Below are 16669 nucleotides of genomic sequence, written 5' to 3' on the forward strand. Positions count from 1 at the left end.
CTTGATTTGGGTCCTCCCGCAAACAGGGCTTTCCCTGCTAGGCGAAAGTGACAAAGTGACTGTTAGTGTTCATTATGGAAATCTCCCGTATTGTACACAGAACAGACGGTGTATCCCAGCAAGAACTGCACCAGCCACTCGAGCAAGGGGACTACCATCAAGAGGAGATCGGACGACTTAAAAACCTCAAGAACCTGAATGCAAATACCAATGTACGCCCGGCATCAAAGTTACCAATATCCAGGATCCGTAGCAGAATAATAACAGGGTCGAACCGTCGAGTACAACATGCGTGCGGTCCATGCCATGAGCGTAAGTCAAAATGCGATGGACAACAACCACAGTGCCGCCGCTGCGCTGCGACTCAGATACAATGTTGGTATTCAGCAAGGAAGCGGGAATGGAGAGAAAGGTTTGATACCCCCGATATGCCCGATCTGCACTTACCGTACCACTAAGAGCTATTGGCCACCGAATAGAGAGTTGAGATTGCTCTCAAGTAAAGTGCGCGATTATGAACAGCTTTTAAGAGACATAACACCGAGAGTGAGCGTCGATGATGCTAATAGGATTCGCTCCGTGATATCCGCCGTGAGTATAAGACTAGATTCTACATATAACAATTACTGATTTGGAAACAGCATAATAATAGTTCCTGTGATCGTTAAAGTCTCATCAAGTGAAAGTCATTAGCGATGCGAAATGTCATTTGTGTTCAAAATCTACAGGCGAGACTTCCCTGATCTAGAGGCGTTGTCATGGAATCTGGCTTAACAGGAAAGAACCATATTAGCCTTGATGCCTTAACCAACTAGCCTGCTCGCATCTGAGCGGACTTCGTCATGGCTACAGCTTTTGGCGATGGCTATCAAATGCCACCTATCACTGCTCAAGAGGAGGGCATATATCCCTGTTGTGAATAAAGGCTCGATCAAGTAAACCATAGAGCTTCATATACGGAAGTTACTCCGTATATGCTATGGATTCACGGAAATATAGCATTTGAAGGGAGACAAGACGTAGATTGAGCAGTACCTTGCCTGAATAGTTACAGGAAAAGTGAGAAGTCTCGGGGTTAAGTAAAAACCCCGCATGCTTGCCAAGGCGCTAGCTAAGTATAGGGATTCGAATCGGATTGGCACTCGGCCTACAGCGTAACGGACCCGGGGTATGACAGACCTAGGTTAATTTTGAAATGGATTGAATAATCTAGTTTAATACGGAGTACTTCGACAAGTATCCAGTTCTGTAGCCTATCAAATGGCCATTCCTGTGATAGCTGGAGGGAAAACAAAGGCACGGAGCAGAATGAAAAATCTAGAATAGGAGTACTCGTCTCCGGCGCGGTGGCTAAGCTATTTATTGTCAGATATACGGCTAGTCCCGAAGAGGAAATAGAGTACGATTGGTAAAAAGGTCTTATTTGAATGAATTGAGCTGGTTGTGCTCTTCTTGATTATTCTTCTTGGTTATTCTTGAGTGATTATTTTGTTGTGTGCTCCGTGCGGGTTTTACCCCGATCCAGTCACATGATTCTGGTCCACCAACGGCCATATTATTTGACATTTATTTGGGGTTATTAATAACGTATTTCCTGTAATTTGTAATACGGGCAAGCAATAAAATTACGTGTGAATAGGTGTCAACGCTTTCTGTCTCAATATATTCGTTGTAAGCAGCCTAGCATGTTCCCAATAGTTACCTTTATCATGCTGATACATCGTATGTTGTATGATTGCCTTGTTATTTTTCAAGCTGCTGTTGAGTTAGCCCCTGAATGTGATCTACTATCTACTATCGCCAGATCACTGCGGACTAGGATGCCCGAAGGTGCCCTAGGCATCCTGATTTTCAATATACTATATTTTCTCCCGCTGGGATAAAAAATCCCGACGACCGAGTCTTTATTGCATTCTGTCAGAATAAAGCTAGTCCATATTAAGACATCATGTGAAATATATATATTGTTGAGTATCTCGTGGAAGAAGCTATGTCGTGAGGTGCTAGGATAGCGGTGACTAGATAGTATATTGAAACTATCGCGCGATCTAATATCGCATGGTGAGTATGTTCGTCTATCTAGGAGAGAGAGCGTAGACAAATGCTTCCGTATGTCTACGTGTCCCTTAGCCCCTAAATGTGATATATCAGATCGCTGTGGGACTAGGATATCCGAAGGTGCCTCAGGCATCCTGATTTCCAACATATATACCCAATACCACTCATAGAGGGATTGGGCAGATAATCCTTCTGAGTACAATCAATTCAGACCTCCCACTATATCTGACACATTCATAAATTTAGGACAATGGCCGAAATACTATACGCCTGGCAAGTCTATTTCCTACAATAATTTGGCGTGGCTTGGCATTAGGTTTCGAAAGAAGCGAAGAGTGCAAGATCTGGGCATAGATTTTGCAAAGTGCATCCTGGGCCTTCCAGATTAATCCATCAGCAACTGTTTTTACAGCTGTAGCATACGTGCTCTAGTTCGCCATAAACAGGGGAACTATCTTCACCAATAGAAAGTGCAGTGACAATCATAAACCAGAGCCCAATCGCAGCCAACCACGTTTTGGAGGTTCATTGGAAGAGGTTCGTGAATTAGATTTCAAAATATTAAATAAAGCCTGAGTTTCGGAAATCTCTGGAACTCATTTTGGGCGACCTATATCTATAGTATGGCTTGCTCTTTAACAATAGCAGATTACCTACTGTCCTTACCAGCTGAACTTTTCAGCATTATCTTGCGTGACCTTGACTATTCATCAAAAATAGCGCTGCAATGGACGTGCAAATCACTTTTCTCAGTTGTGAAGGACCACGGATCTCCCAGAGCCTACACCATGATGGATCTTCTCGAGATAGAGCGATGGCCTTGCTACTCTAGGGGACAACAATTAGAGGGCATAAACCAACCAATAGCACGACTTGACTATTTTGCCTGTCATATCTGTTTTAAGATCCGGTCAGCGATATATTTCTCCAACGCAATGATGAAAGGCCATCGTGGAAAATTGTCCCCTATCCTGTCTCCAGAGAGAGCGCGCCGCTTCTGCATTCCTTGTGGTGTGCGCTTAAAGCGCTACCTTCCTGGAGCGTGGCTCCAATTTGGAGGTGCCACTGGAGGAGACGGAATAGTTTGTTATGGATGTCATCGTTTTAAAAGGGTAGTGAGCTCGGTTGAATTTAAGGAAAGGAAATGTGCTCCTTGCTTGGGACCGCGAAACATCTCAGATAATGAAAATGAAGACGTGGAGGTACATCATATTGAAGATATTTGATGACCAAGAGAGCTGCGCAACGAGGTCTAATATGGTGAAAAACAGAATGGCTTATTGAAAAACATATTAAAGAAGCCACTGCAGTGTGCGAGCAGTAAAACGTTCCAGCTTCTCAAGACAGCCTTGCCCATTGGCAGGAGAGGAGCAGAATGGAACATCTTCGTTGGTAAAGTGCGGAAAGCTTTCAGTACTCCCTCTCGCAGCTTGGACATTTGTAGAGTCACCCTCCATCCTCGAGACTATCATTTATATTTTTCCAGCTCTGGTAACACTCGCGGGCTATATTAACAATTTCCTCCTCAGCAACATCTGACGCGCCAATTCCAGACTCCAGATAGATTAACATTCCGGACAGAGATTTAAAGGCCTGGTAACAACAGTAGTATTCTATGTTTCAAGGCTGATGCTTCTGTTGGTGCTGAAGAGAAGGTTCTGTTAGTATTGAACGTATTAAATTAACTCTACTTGGCAGGCATACGGTATATACCATTTGTAAATTATTCTTCTTTGCAAAGTAGTCACCGCATTTGGCACAGAGGTGCTGCTCGGTAACATTATGTCCTTGAAATTGCTGAACAGAATTATAACAAAGGTCACAATCTGGACAAAAGTAGTAAGACTTTACTAGGTGGTCTTAAAGCTCTTTATCGGTCTCAAAATTAGGTGGTTTAGGGCAAATTAAGCAGATATTATGTCTGTTGTACTCTCGAAGATGCGCACAATGCATACAGGGCAGGTTTGTAACCAAAAAAAAAAAAAAAAACCTTTGCAGGCAGTACATTCGTATTCCACGCCATTGTAGGCGAGATACGAACCTAAGTCCATATTTTATTCCGTAACTCACGAGCAAAGACCACCCTGTAAGAGCGGGAAAGTGGAAGGCCCTGAACCGAAGAAATCTTAGCACCGGAGTCGCCCAGCTAGGTATCAGAAATGAGGTCTCATTAGTCCATTATATTACAGTATCACCTGAGGGAGTGGAACACCACTGTACCTGGGTCCTCGGTTGAGTAGGGAGGTTTGCATGACAAGCGTCCGATATCCGGCTAGTCCCGAAGAGGAAATAGAGTATGATTGGTAAAATGGTCTTATTTGAATGAATTGAGCTGGCTCGGCTCTTCTTGATTATTCTCTTGATTATTCTTGATGATTATTTTATTGTATGCTCTGTGGGGGTTTTACCCCGATATAGTCACATAATTCAGGTCCACCAACGGCCGTATTATTTAAGAAGCAGTCCAATAGAGCAACTGGTCTAGGCCGTCGAGAAAATCTTTAGAGTGGGTCCTCCGGTGGAGATGTCAAGGTTGAAGACCCTCTAGGCTGAGCTGTCACTGACCAATATAGCATCCATCGCTTTCAACGGTGTTGGAGCGGAGCATACCGCCATACATGCGCGCCCAGGTTACAGGTCACATAGGCGCGTTCCCCCAAAAAATCCAACACTAACTGTTAGTTATCCCGAATTATGATTATTCACCCGAAATTTATTCCTTAATTCTTGCCAAGCCTGATTTGGAGAGTTCTTCATTGAACAGTCGGTATCTTGTTTCCGCCAAATAGGAGTATCACCACTTTTCGAGCAGTTTGATGGGCTCAATGGCCTGTTTTATAGCTTCGTAAGTCTTGCCTTCGCAGGCCGCAGCATGTCTGTGGCGTACGGCTTCCAAATTCCGAAATCCAAGAATCAGTCTTATCCACAGGCCATATCTGGTAAAGTCTTCAGCTCCTGCTACAGTTGGATGTACCATCTCAATCTTTGCGACACTCTTGTGTTCTTAACTACCTCCATATCCAATTCATCATCTCTACTCGCGAACCATTCGAGAGATACATGCCGAGAAGCGCAACCGGATGTTCCCAGGTCACTAAGCAAGGCTCTCGCGAAAAGATAATCATACCGTCCGAAGATATTGTTGATGGAAGTCTAGTCAGAAAGTTCACCGTCTTCTCGTCCATCTATGCTTGTATTATCATCATTGATCTGCAACCTGGACATTTCTTCAGCCATGGGCATGTTTGTGGTGCCCCATTTGAAGATTGAGTGATTCTTTGAAAGCTGTCGTCCTTGACAAATGTAGCCTACAGGCGTATGTCCAAACTCCCGACCCTTTCTAGTGACGGCTAACCACTCCTACAAGAAACTGAGGGGGTCATTTGCAAATTCATCTGGTTTATCCACTGTGATGGGGAGTGCAGAATTGCCTGATCTCTCTGTAGCGCAAGTACCATCCATATTTAGATACTGCATTGTCACACTGTACTCGTCAAAATCGAGATAGAGGCGGCCAGATAAAATTCCTAGCTCTATTTTCAAGGCGGTTGGAAATCGATTGTCGCCATCCAGCGGTGGCAGCGCGTAAAAATCCAATTGATTGAACAACGCCATTTTCCTGGTGAATGGTGCGGCATACACGAGAAGATGTGTTGTCGGTGTGTTCTGTGTCCTCATCGTTGGAACGAGGCATTCCGCTTCCTCCGGTATGATAACGAGAGCTGTGTTTGTAATGGGACTCCACAGGATCCAGTGGATGGGACGCTGGGGATAATTTAATGAGATGCCTGTATTGATGTAAAGTCCAGCACTTACAAGGAAGTCATCTAACCAGTCACTATCCCTAACACCAACAATAGTTCTGGTGAATTCGGTGGAGACGAATAGTCTTGATTTCCCCACACCGTGGACTCCGTATTTCCTTCCTAATGCTGTTCGTTGTAGTGCAGCAAAAGCTGGCTCATATCCACCGGAGCCTTGAAGTCCTCCTGTGGTTGCGAAGTTGAGCACCGCTGGATGGAGTCCAGGAAATTCGAGCGGCTGGAAGAAGACAGGACGCTGGTTTTCCCGTACCTCCTCGACTTGAGCCTCAAGTTCACGTTCCTGCTCGACCTCTGTGAATTCTAGAAGTGTAGTCACCTTACTAGTATCCAGATCAAGACGCTGCTGGTCCAGCACATTGACAAACTCTTGGATGGGTTTTGGCCTGTGTACATCAGCACGTACCGCCCGATTGACGCTTTTCGGCATATAAAATTGCTCTAGTGTCTGTTGCTCTTGATGTATTATCTCAGCTAGAAGAGCCTGTTGGTGCTGCTGATCCGAAAGGAAATTTTTATATGCTGAAGCAGCTTCAACCCGATGGCAGAAGTCGTATCCCTGGGTGAGATATAATGTTTGTAGGTTCTCATTACTGCTGCAGCTCTGCTCAAGAAGCCAACCTATAACATCTGCTGAATCCAATTTATCTTTGTGGGTTTTCCCTCCAACATCCAGGATACTTTGGTTCACATCGGGCGAGGCAATGAACACCACAGATTGTGACTTCCCTAGCTGACGGAGTCTCATTGCAGCTGGGCATGAATTAGTTAGACTCGCGAGATATTCGCAGAGGCAGTAGCGGAGGGGTAATTACCTTGAACTGTATGGTCCTTGGTTTGGCCAAGGCTCAGTGTGAGCGCTCCCTTCGCAAACGAGGGAAACTTCAAATCGGTGCCGCGTGTATGGGCTTCATCCAAATACACCAAGCAATCCTCTAAGTTACCCGCGAAGGGCGACGCTAATAAGGGGACCTCCTTGTTGTTGCGGTCCACCACCCAAGGTTTGCTACCTGCGTCAAAATAAACTGCTGCTGGAGCACCATAATCAATTTCCATCCATTTCTGCACGAAAATTTTGTTGTCCAGCTCCAAAATGTGTGCTCCAGCATCTATAAGAATACGGATGCCCATCATGTCAAGCTTCTTGATGAACTGGATTTCAGATAAGCGTTTACCATGTGAGCGTGCAGCAAGCACATACAGCCGATTCCGCGGCTGTAGCAGGTATGTTAAAACTTCTGCATTTGTGTGAAATAACTCTGGCAAGTCATTCTGCCGGATCGTCAGAGGAAGAAGCCCACGGTTGTCGTTCATGCCACTGAATCCCGTGGTTAATGCGTGCGACAGGGAACCCTTGCATAGCATCGAATTTCCCTCGGTAGTAAATAATGGAATATCCCATCCAGACATTTGCAGTCTTTGTGGAAAGTGCCTTGCATGCATTGGAAACACCATATTATCCAAAAATAGTTGATGACGGTCACTGAATAACGTAAATGGGTCCAGACTTCGCGAAGTTGGCCTTCATCGTCAGTACTAATCAGATTCCAGTGCTTCAAAGACTCCGGCAAGGTTTTTACATAACTGGTCAAGCGGTCATATTCACTGGATGGATCATCGGCGTTGGATACCCCCTCAAGAGACTGGCGTAGCTGGTCGAGCGTAAGACCACTATAATAAAACGATAGATAGGTGAGCACTATTGCGACATCAGGGTGGCCCCATTCAGCTTGTTCGGAAGGGACTCCCTTAGCATGGAAAGGGACCGCGACAGGATCCCTCTTAGGATGCAAGCCGTACTGCACGTTCCACCTTTTTTTTAGGCACTGCAGAAGGATTCCATGACCGAGTAGCCCGCGGAGAATATGAATGAATGGAAAACCATCATTGGTACGCTTTACGAGCTCAAAGCTTTCAGGGAATTCCTGTTGGTCTTCCTCTAAATGCTCCTTCACTAGGTTTAACAAAGCATGGGCGATCTTCCATCGATAAGGGTGACCATCTAGCGGCAGCTGTGATCCACTTGGATAAATTAGCTGCGTCTTAACAGCCAAAGAGAAATCTGACTCGTCAACAACATCCCGACAAACTCGTGTGAGCCAGTCCGTTATTGAAATTATGCGACTGGCCGATTCTAGGCGCAAATCCGAGAGACACTGAAGCCCACTAAGTTTGAAAGAAAGTAGGTGCTCTGGAGTGGTGAGCACAATGCCGCATTTACCCATCAATTCCATATGTAGGGCTTGGTACTCTTGAACAGATGAAACCCCAGTTGGTGATTTCCGGGAGAAAGGAATATGACAAACTTCGCGGCCAACGACACCTCCCAGACGCGACTGAATGATTTGTGCAGTCTGTAGCAATAGAGCCTTGGGTACAATCAAGCGGGCAAGATTGCGGCCATTGGCTAGGACACACGCCACCATAGGCATAATTACAGTCTTGCCTATCGATAACGTAAGTATGTGCACCTTGAATAAAAGTTTTTGCCACTCTGCAGAATCCTACCTTGCCCCATGTTCAGCTGAAGCACGGAATTGGATTTCGACACTGGAAGTATGGTTGCTCGCGCAACAGCGACTTGGACATTTCGGATAAGCATGTTTGCTTCAATCTCCATCAGCAGCCAGTATTCATGTGCAGGGTTGTTATACTCGTCTTGCAAACGTTGAACATCGTTCTTCAGACTGGCATCGTGGATTCGTAAAAGCTGTTGCATATGGGTTATAGAGAGGCCATAGCTCAAAAGAGCGTGTTTTATCTTAGAATCAAAGCCATAGCAATTGGTTGATCTTAGCTGTTGAAGCACAGTTATCGGGATTAAGCAGGGCCATAGTTGAGCGGCATGTAGCCATTTATACCGCCTGTCGTTGACAGAAAGGAAAGCACGAATTTCAGCGAGTTGTTCTCTCAAATGGCTCCGAACTTTGGAAATAATAGCCGTGGGAATTTCTTCTGTGTCGTGCTCTGTTGATTGATGTTGAAGCGCGGCCAGAATATCTTTCATATTCTTCGCGTATGCTCTTCGTACAGCAGATTTGGAAGATGCAAGTTTTGTGATGATGCTTGTAAGCTCTTCAAGTTCTGGAGAATCTGTTTTTTGTCGTGCTGTGCCATTCGATGCATGCTCAGAGCTATCAGCCGCCGAATTCACAAACTGCTCTCGTCTTGGCAATGTAGACCGTGGAGAATATTTCAGCCGAAATGATGTAGGGGCCTTTTCTTTCAAAGCAAGTTAGATATTGTAGGAATCTCCACATCTCGGACTGAAGCGGAATACCGCAGGAGGCGTGGTGAAGATATTTCCGAGATCATCGGATTAGATCTACCCTGATATTGGTTAAGGACTTTTTGGAAGTCCAGAAGAGTCTGTGCAAATTCAAAATTCTTGAAGAGCCGGAGCCACTCCTCTTGAACCATGCCGAGGACCTTATTGACATCAATGTGCGTTACTGTTAGGTTGCTGTTGGAAGGTTTTGGACACGGCCACTATTGTAGAAGCTTCTTCGCGAGAGCGTGGCACTCATCCCTGCAAAGATCTTCAGACTCTGTCACAAAATTATAAGCTCTGTCGAAGCTTGCACCATCATTAAATATTTCAGGATAGCGGTCCATTAAAGTTCCTAGAGATTCTTGTGTGGGTTTGTCATTCAATTGAAACCCAGAATACCCTGTATGGAGTGGCAGTTTCAGGTCCTTAGCGTCCTTCAAGATGCAGATCGCAGCCATGCTTCGCAAAAGGCTCATGTTCGCATTGTCTGCGAATGCGATTGTACCCAATGTGAACATGGCCTCCAGATGTTGATTATTGTAGTCGCGACACAGATTTACCAATCTTCCCCACTCCGTGCCGATATCCAAACCGAGGAGATCGCTTAGCGGAGGAGTCTGAAACTTCTCGATATACCCTGTAATGTACGGGATTCCGTCCAGAAGCTGGGCCAAATCTGTAGTGGTACAAATTCGTGAAGGACTAGTGTGAAGGATGTTGATAATTTCGAATACATTGCACGTGGCATTGTTCCGTTCTATTTTGTCTCGGCTGTCACACATTGTATCCCTGCAGTCTATTGTAGGTCTTGGGAAAGCGTCAGGTCGTTCGAAGCGATGGCGTCGAATGTAGTTCCTCTCCCTTAAACATGCAGCACCACCTGGTTCCAGCTCCAACCGATGGATATTGTGCGATGTAAATTTGGAGAGCCTCTCTGCTTTTGCTATAATTTTCTCAATTACAGGTTGGTATTGATCGTGTTGGATGGTCATCGTGAGGTTTTCGTCCCAGGTGACGTCCTGCTGTCGTTTAAGATGCGAAGGATAGTACTTCCTTACTGGTGTCAGCCTCGCAATAGTTTGGAGGGGTATGCACTGAGCGGGGCCCAGAAGAGTCCAAGGCTGGCTTTGTGCAGATGTTAAGCACGACAAGGCCTCCTCAGTGCCGGTACGCCCTGTGAGTGTATCGGGCAGGGGAAAGAAGTAAAAGCATGTAGTTGCGATTTTGTAAATACCAGCAGTGGCTCTGGCGTACATTCGAGCCGCCCAAGTGTGTTATCGATCACGTATTGGCCATATCAACCGTCATTGACCACCCTAATGAGGACGTGAACATCGTGGCGACGGTACTGTATAGACCCAATTGGCACGATAATACTTCGGCGTAGATGATTCTCATTGTCGCGAAGAACGATCTTACTTTGCAAGCCATACCATGTTCCAGCATCCTGGCTTGGAACTATCTCCGAGCGCAGCTGTCTACACAGGAAAATGCCCTTCCCATTAACGGTAAGGTCCAAGTCCATTCGCTTCAACTCCACGCTAAGGTTTCTTTTGGCTGGCTGGAAAACAACTAGCCTATCTGCGGACTCAAAATGCTCGAAAATCCCGGCAATTCGATGGAATACGTTGCTGTGGGGGTCGACCAGGAGGGTTTGTCGGCGGGACGCCTGACGTGCACCCACGTGCAGCATCCAATTTCCTGGGCGTTTATACCACCACAACTGGGCCCGTCTTCTAAATTCTAGCTCACCCGATCCCAAGTCTAGCCAGTGGAAATATTCGCCGAGGAGCGGAGTCGGCAAATCAGCCCTGATGCCTATACCAAAAAACTGTTCACTCCACAAATTGAAGGACGGTGCCGCGGACGCGGGCCCGAGTCGCAACCTGGTCTTCATAGAGGCCGAAGTGGATCTGATGTCCACTCCTCAACGTCGATAGCACATATGTCATATCTTTCAAGGCGGACGGAAAGACGAGCAGATGCTGCGGCCCAAATAATTCTTGGACACTATCCGCATTTCGTATCTCAGCCGGTAATTTGCCGACGGGTTTGCGGTCTACAAGGAGATGTCCCTCTAATATATGATAGTGGACTAGCTGTGGTCTAGAAAGATCCGATGCAGTAGCGGTCGAGACCATCCACATATCAGATTTCGAGATGTACCGCCAAGGACGATACGTCCTTGGGCGATCTGCGGTATCAGGCCACATGCTGCTGATAGCAAGCTGCAGACTTTCTGGATGGCACTGGATCGTGCTTTGAAGCAGCCCTTGAATCGACACAGTCATTTGAATATCACGAATAAGCATCCCTCTAATCGTAGCTGGGAGCTGTTCGGGCTTAAGGGTCATGTTCTCTGGAATTGCCAAGCAAGCGCAGAGAAAGGTTTCTAAGGCACTGTTATCCCGTATATGATCACAATCAAATTCGAATGTCCTTTTGCATAAGAGTCCAGCCAATAATGCATAACTGCTAAGCTGTTGAGCAGCCGCTGAATCTACTGCCTGGCCAATGTCCTCACGTATTCGATGTATCCATCGTAAAGTGATTTGCCGTGCTGTCAGTAAAAAAGTCGCCTGCCTCCTGCAGCTGCTTGCGTCGGCCCGAGGGAGCATAGACGAAGGGAAAAAGTTATCAACGCCTCCATGCGAAAAGATTCGCGCCAGTTATCCGAGATCCCTTGTAATAAACTTTCGATTTGAGTTGCCAGCCGATCACAAAACGTGACATCTTCAAAGACCGTGTGGACCGAGCACTTCCTGGAGATTGGTTCTGGAAGCTCATTATTTTATACGACGACCGCCCATCTGCGTCTGCCGCGAATTCCGAAGCGTTTTCGGGTCCCAGCAGGGTGAGGATTGATTGGTGCAGTCCGAACGAATGTGCGAATGTGAACCCCGAGGATAGATGCGATGCCCATCTCTCCTCTCTCGTATCATAGTATAATAACCGAAGCCCGAAGGGAAGAAGTATTTGGGCATTTGTTACAGGGAGTGCTGATCCTTTATAGTGGGAGACAAGGAACGATTTCGTCGTGGATGCTAAATGGAACCGTAATTCGCGATGATTGACATATGGTCTTAAAGAGTCCCATCGGGATAAAAGTACCCTAGGTGGAGGTAGACTTGCTTCCATTTCATCTTTTGGTCTTCCAAATTTGGCTAGTATCCTCCATGATGTGTCCCGATATGCAGCCAAACAGGACGGCATGGCAAGCTCAAAAAGGATCGCTCTCCGTTGAACAGCGGCATGTTTTGTGCTCTCCTCAGGTAGAAAGTCTTTGTGGGCTGTTATTTGCAGCTTCTTTCTCAGCTTTTTGAGTCTGCAGTGTCTACAGCCTGTACCCGGTGGATCTCGCTTTCGAGTGCAGATTGTTGATGTTATCCTCTGGGAAAGACTTGAATATAGCTCGTTGATTCCATTCAGTTCCACCTTTTTCCGATCTTTTGCCGTAGAGGACGCGGTTTCAATATCATGGCTGAGCCGTTGTAGCCGGTCAGCATCAAGGGAGCAACGGACATATCGATCCGCGAAGCAATTTCTTACAGGATCGGAGAATAACGTAAGAGCTTTGAATCAACACTGTGATTCACGCTTTTGCAGATATTGTTGTATCTCTGAAGACGGGCTAAATCTTCGTATTTGGAAAGCTGCAATATGTCTAACACTTCTGGCGGAAAGGGCGGAGGGTACTCCTTGAGGAGCGGGAACTGGTGAACAGTATATATCTCCATGACCGCCCACAACTGGAAGAGAGTCACCGTCATGGCACTTTTCTGCTCAATGCAGTCATCGTACAAGTCGGATACCTCGTCAAGGTAATTTTCAATCGCTTTCGAAAGTACTGCAAACTTGTCATCCTGGTATACAATTGTGGACAACGGGAATCTATTCTTTAATTGAGTTTCCAATCTTTTCAAGGAACGGTACCGGTTCGCAAAGTGATCATATGGAGAATAAACGATATTATCCAGATTTTTACTAGAAGATTGCAGAGCTTCTTCTGCGTAACCATGTTTCCATCGCGAAAGGAGCTGGTGAAGGTGCACTGTTCGGAAGCTTCAGGCGAAGATCATGTTGATCCGCTCGGAGAGGCAGGGTCGGGATGCTCTTCTGGACAGCGTTCTTGAAGGAAACCCACTCATCCCAAGTTCAACGGTATTATACCTCCAAAGACAGATGTATCTAGTATTATGTTCCATACCCATCCAGTACGTTGATTTATTCAATTCGGCTTAGCCAGGCTGGCTTTTCATCCGTATTCCATAGCCACCAGAGTCCAGTAACTCGCTGTGCTTCATCGTTCACATTGAACTCCAGGAGAGTCTGCCTATAGTCTTTTACAACACTTGTATCCACTGTATAGTTGTTCCAATCTTCAGGAAAGAAACTGTAGGTATCTTTCCGGTAAAACTCAAGTCGCCGTCTCGAAGCACTGCGGGAGTTGAATATTAGTGCCAATTTACCTTTAAAACCTCCCGCCCCAGTCTGCAACAACACTTAGCGTGAATACGCCATTAAATCCTTGGTACTCCCCAATATATATCTTGGATCCTCCCGTTCAGCGTCAGTGGTCCGTCGATTCTCCTTCCATGGTCGCAGACAGTCCTGTAAAAGAACCTCTTCGCCAAGTCTACTCCATCTTCACCCAGGGGGTCAAGTCGATCCATGGGGTTAAATTAAACAATGCTTGGACTAAGATCTGTGCGGTAAAATCACTGGCGTCTCCAAAACTACGGCCGTTGGCCATAGTCACCACCGCGCTCTGCGTGTCGGGAAATGTCCACACCGTTGCTATGGATCCGGGCATACCTCCAGAATGCCCGATCGCCAGGAATGATGGGATTCCACTCCTAATATATGTTTTAGATGCATCTGGGGTTGTTTCCCGAGAGTGGCGATTGCCACTGAAGCCCCTAGCATTGAAGAAGGGAGATCCATACGCACCCATCCCATACAATACGCCGCATCCTTGCTAAATGATGGTCTCGGCCGGTCGAGTCCAGTACCCGCGGCGATATAATTCATTTGCTTTAGTGGTTGTCCTGGGCGTTGGTTGTGTGTCGAGCAAGTGCTCGTGGTGTGGGTGGACTTGGGCAATCAGCTGCCTTGCGCTCGGAGTGCTTTTCGTTTCTTTCCGCAGAAAGCACTGCAATACACCAGTTGAGCATGTCATTGATAGTACTCCGCATTCCTGTCGCGGCCAGTAACGGTGAATGATCTTCACATGGCCACAATTCGGAATCCAGGGGAACGAAGGCTCCATCATCAAGTGATGCGCATGGAACAGCGACATTGCCATCATCCGCGATGTCCGCCCTAGCCAGAATCGTTCGTTTCAACCCAAGTGGACGTAAAATTCGTTCTCGAACAAATTCTGCAAACCGTTGGCCAGTAACTCTCTCAACCACCAGGGCTATAATCCCGTATGTGAAATTATTATATTCCCAGTGGCGATTAAATCTCTGTCCCTCCTTATTTGCCGTGGGCATTATATTCAGGAGCTTAACGATATCCTCCTCACTAGTAAGGATTGACCCACGTGGCCCGAAGAAGAGTGCTTCCGGAGAGGTTACACCAGTCGAGTGGCGGAGAACATCAATAAGGTCAGCATTCTGGCCGATATGAGGATCGCCAACTGGATTAAACTCCGGGAGATACCTCCGGATTGGATCCTGCCACTTAAGTTTCCTTTCATTGACTAAGATGCCCACGGCAGCAGAGGTGAACATTTTGGAACATGAGCCGAGTACGTAGATCGTGTCTGCATCAGCCTTGAACCTCTGCCTAGCATCTCGGTATCCAACACTCTCTCGCAATACCGCCTTGCCTTTATGGACCACACCAAATGAGATAGATGGAACCTGGCATAATTCCCTGACTTGGTGGATTTGTGATATTGATTCCTGGAGGCGTCGAACGGGATTGCCGGGATGATTAGACTGGGCGGGCATTTGGCACAGATTCATATATAATACCAGCTAGAAATCCTTGTGTGACCAGGGTTTAAGCGCAGACGAAGTCTAATTCTGAGGTGTGATATACTTGAAAGCAACCATGGGCGGCGGCGTCGACAAATAACTGTCAGCCATCCACATATAGGTATATACCTTATCAGTGCCCGGGATGTGTCTGCCCAACTCGGCCGAAAGACCGGGGTGATGTCATTCTCGAGCTCAAGCCCCTCACCTATTATTTGAACGTCTGACAATGACCTACTGTTATATTGGATCTGGGTCATATTTTTACCTAGTCTAGTTGCGTACAGTATAGTGATTATTAGTGGTATTAAAGCGATATTCTTTATCATGGTCCCTCGTGAGTTTACTGAGAGTCAGTGGAGAGTATTGGCACAACAATCGAAGTTGAGGAACAAGCTAATCAGCCCTCTAATATCTCAGTCTACCGCACAATATTTGGCAACTGTTGGAATGAGTTTACTGGCTAACAACATCCAGCCTCTGCATTTGCATTTACAAAACAGGGAAAAACCCTACAACCGCACTATTTCGCATAAAGAGGGCAAAAACCTGTTTTAAGGCATATCAACCACACCGACACTCCCCTTGTACCCCTTACTTGGGGAGCGCCTCTCCACCGCCGTTCGCACCACCAGCACTACCAATACCGAGAGCATCCATTATGGTGACTATTTAGTAAACAGGTAAATATATGCATACTGTGTAGCCTAAGGTGGCATGAGTTCCAACAGGGGCGTTCACTTACTTCAGTTTCGTAGTAGAAGTACAAGACTGTTGAACAATTAGCAACGCTATGAATTTTATCAACTGCAAATACTTACTCGTTTGATAAAGTGTATTCAAGTCTTTACGGAGAGGATATCTAAAATATTCGGTTAGAAATTTCACAGAGTGAGCTGCCAGCTATATTTATCAATCCGCGAATATCCTCATACATGCTGGTGATGTAATAACTAAATTTGGCCCTAACTTTAAAAATCTGGATGTCGAAGTTTGCAGCAGAGCTAAAAAACTGAACATACAAGCATTAATAATTGTTTATAGAAACCATGGAAATGATTTCAAGAGCTGCCGATTGCAATATACTTTCGCTCTAGAGTTAGAATTTCCACAATCATCGAGGGCCAGTGACCATAACTTAAAATACTAACCACCGTTATATACTGGTCAGCAACCCAACAACCCGCTGCAAACAACGGATTTCGAGAATTAGACTTAGAAATCTCCCGGGCCCTGGGACCGATAACTGAAAAACATCAAGGAGTCTACTGCTAGCAGTGGAAATAGTTGATGCTTGCAGCTAACGGGTTAGGACTGCATATTCCTACGGAGTAGAGCCAAAGGGAGGGGTTAAAGAAAGGTTTTGTGGCCCGCGGAACGTGCCGCGAGTTAGGTACGTAGTACGTAATGCCATGCGGTTAGCCATTTCACCTCTCGCCCCACAGAGGCTTCTTGGCACTCACTCCCACGTCACCTCAGGAGCCGGGGACGTCACTGACGTCAGAAACATGATGAGCTTGAACCATACATATGCT

The 16669-nt window shown here is 46.2% G+C and overlaps 5 protein-coding genes across 5 annotated transcripts; 1 reads left to right on the top strand and 4 right to left on the bottom strand.

Moving 5' to 3' along the window:
• Window positions 1-5418: 5418 nt before the first annotated feature.
• On the bottom strand, window positions 5419-10406 carry ATNIH1004_005416 (DUF3638 and DUF3645 domain-containing protein; the record flags this gene model as incomplete). The annotated part of the gene is made up of 6 exons (XM_033570070.1): window positions 5419-6632; window positions 6695-7151; window positions 7388-8325; window positions 8388-9101; window positions 9209-9342; window positions 9403-10406. 6 exons carry the CDS (start codon window positions 10404-10406, stop codon window positions 5419-5421), a joined length of 4461 nt encoding a protein of 1486 aa, XP_033426102.1.
• A 41-nt stretch (window positions 10407-10447) lies between these two features.
• On the bottom strand, window positions 10448-11504 carry ATNIH1004_005417 (uncharacterized protein; the record flags this gene model as incomplete). Its single annotated transcript, XM_033570071.1, has 2 exons — window positions 10448-10961; window positions 10990-11504. 2 exons carry the CDS (start codon window positions 11502-11504, stop codon window positions 10448-10450), a joined length of 1029 nt encoding a protein of 342 aa, XP_033426103.1.
• Window positions 11505-11787: 283 nt separating this feature from the next.
• ATNIH1004_005418 (uncharacterized protein) lies at window positions 11788-12920 on the bottom strand (the record flags this gene model as incomplete). The annotated part of the gene is made up of 2 exons (XM_033570072.1): window positions 11788-12631; window positions 12700-12920. The coding sequence occupies 2 exons, from the start codon at window positions 12918-12920 to the stop codon at window positions 11788-11790; spliced, it is 1065 nt and encodes a 354-aa protein (XP_033426104.1).
• An 825-nt stretch (window positions 12921-13745) lies between these two features.
• Window positions 13746-14132, top strand: ATNIH1004_005419 (uncharacterized protein; the record flags this gene model as incomplete). Its single annotated transcript, XM_033570073.1, has 1 exon — window positions 13746-14132. The coding sequence occupies one exon, from the start codon at window positions 13746-13748 to the stop codon at window positions 14130-14132; it is 387 nt and encodes a 128-aa protein (XP_033426105.1).
• A 54-nt stretch (window positions 14133-14186) lies between these two features.
• Window positions 14187-15107, bottom strand: ATNIH1004_005420 (serine hydrolase domain-containing protein; the record flags this gene model as incomplete). The annotated part of the gene is made up of 1 exon (XM_033570074.1): window positions 14187-15107. The coding sequence occupies one exon, from the start codon at window positions 15105-15107 to the stop codon at window positions 14187-14189; it is 921 nt and encodes a 306-aa protein (XP_033426106.1).
• Window positions 15108-16669: the final 1562 nt, after the last annotated feature.

The sequence above is a fragment of the Aspergillus tanneri genome (assembly GCF_003426965.1).
Source record: "Aspergillus tanneri strain NIH1004 chromosome Unknown AapTan_4_pilon_pilon_pilon, whole genome shotgun sequence".
In the NCBI taxonomy this organism is placed as follows: Eukaryota; Fungi; Ascomycota; class Eurotiomycetes; order Eurotiales; family Aspergillaceae; genus Aspergillus; species Aspergillus tanneri.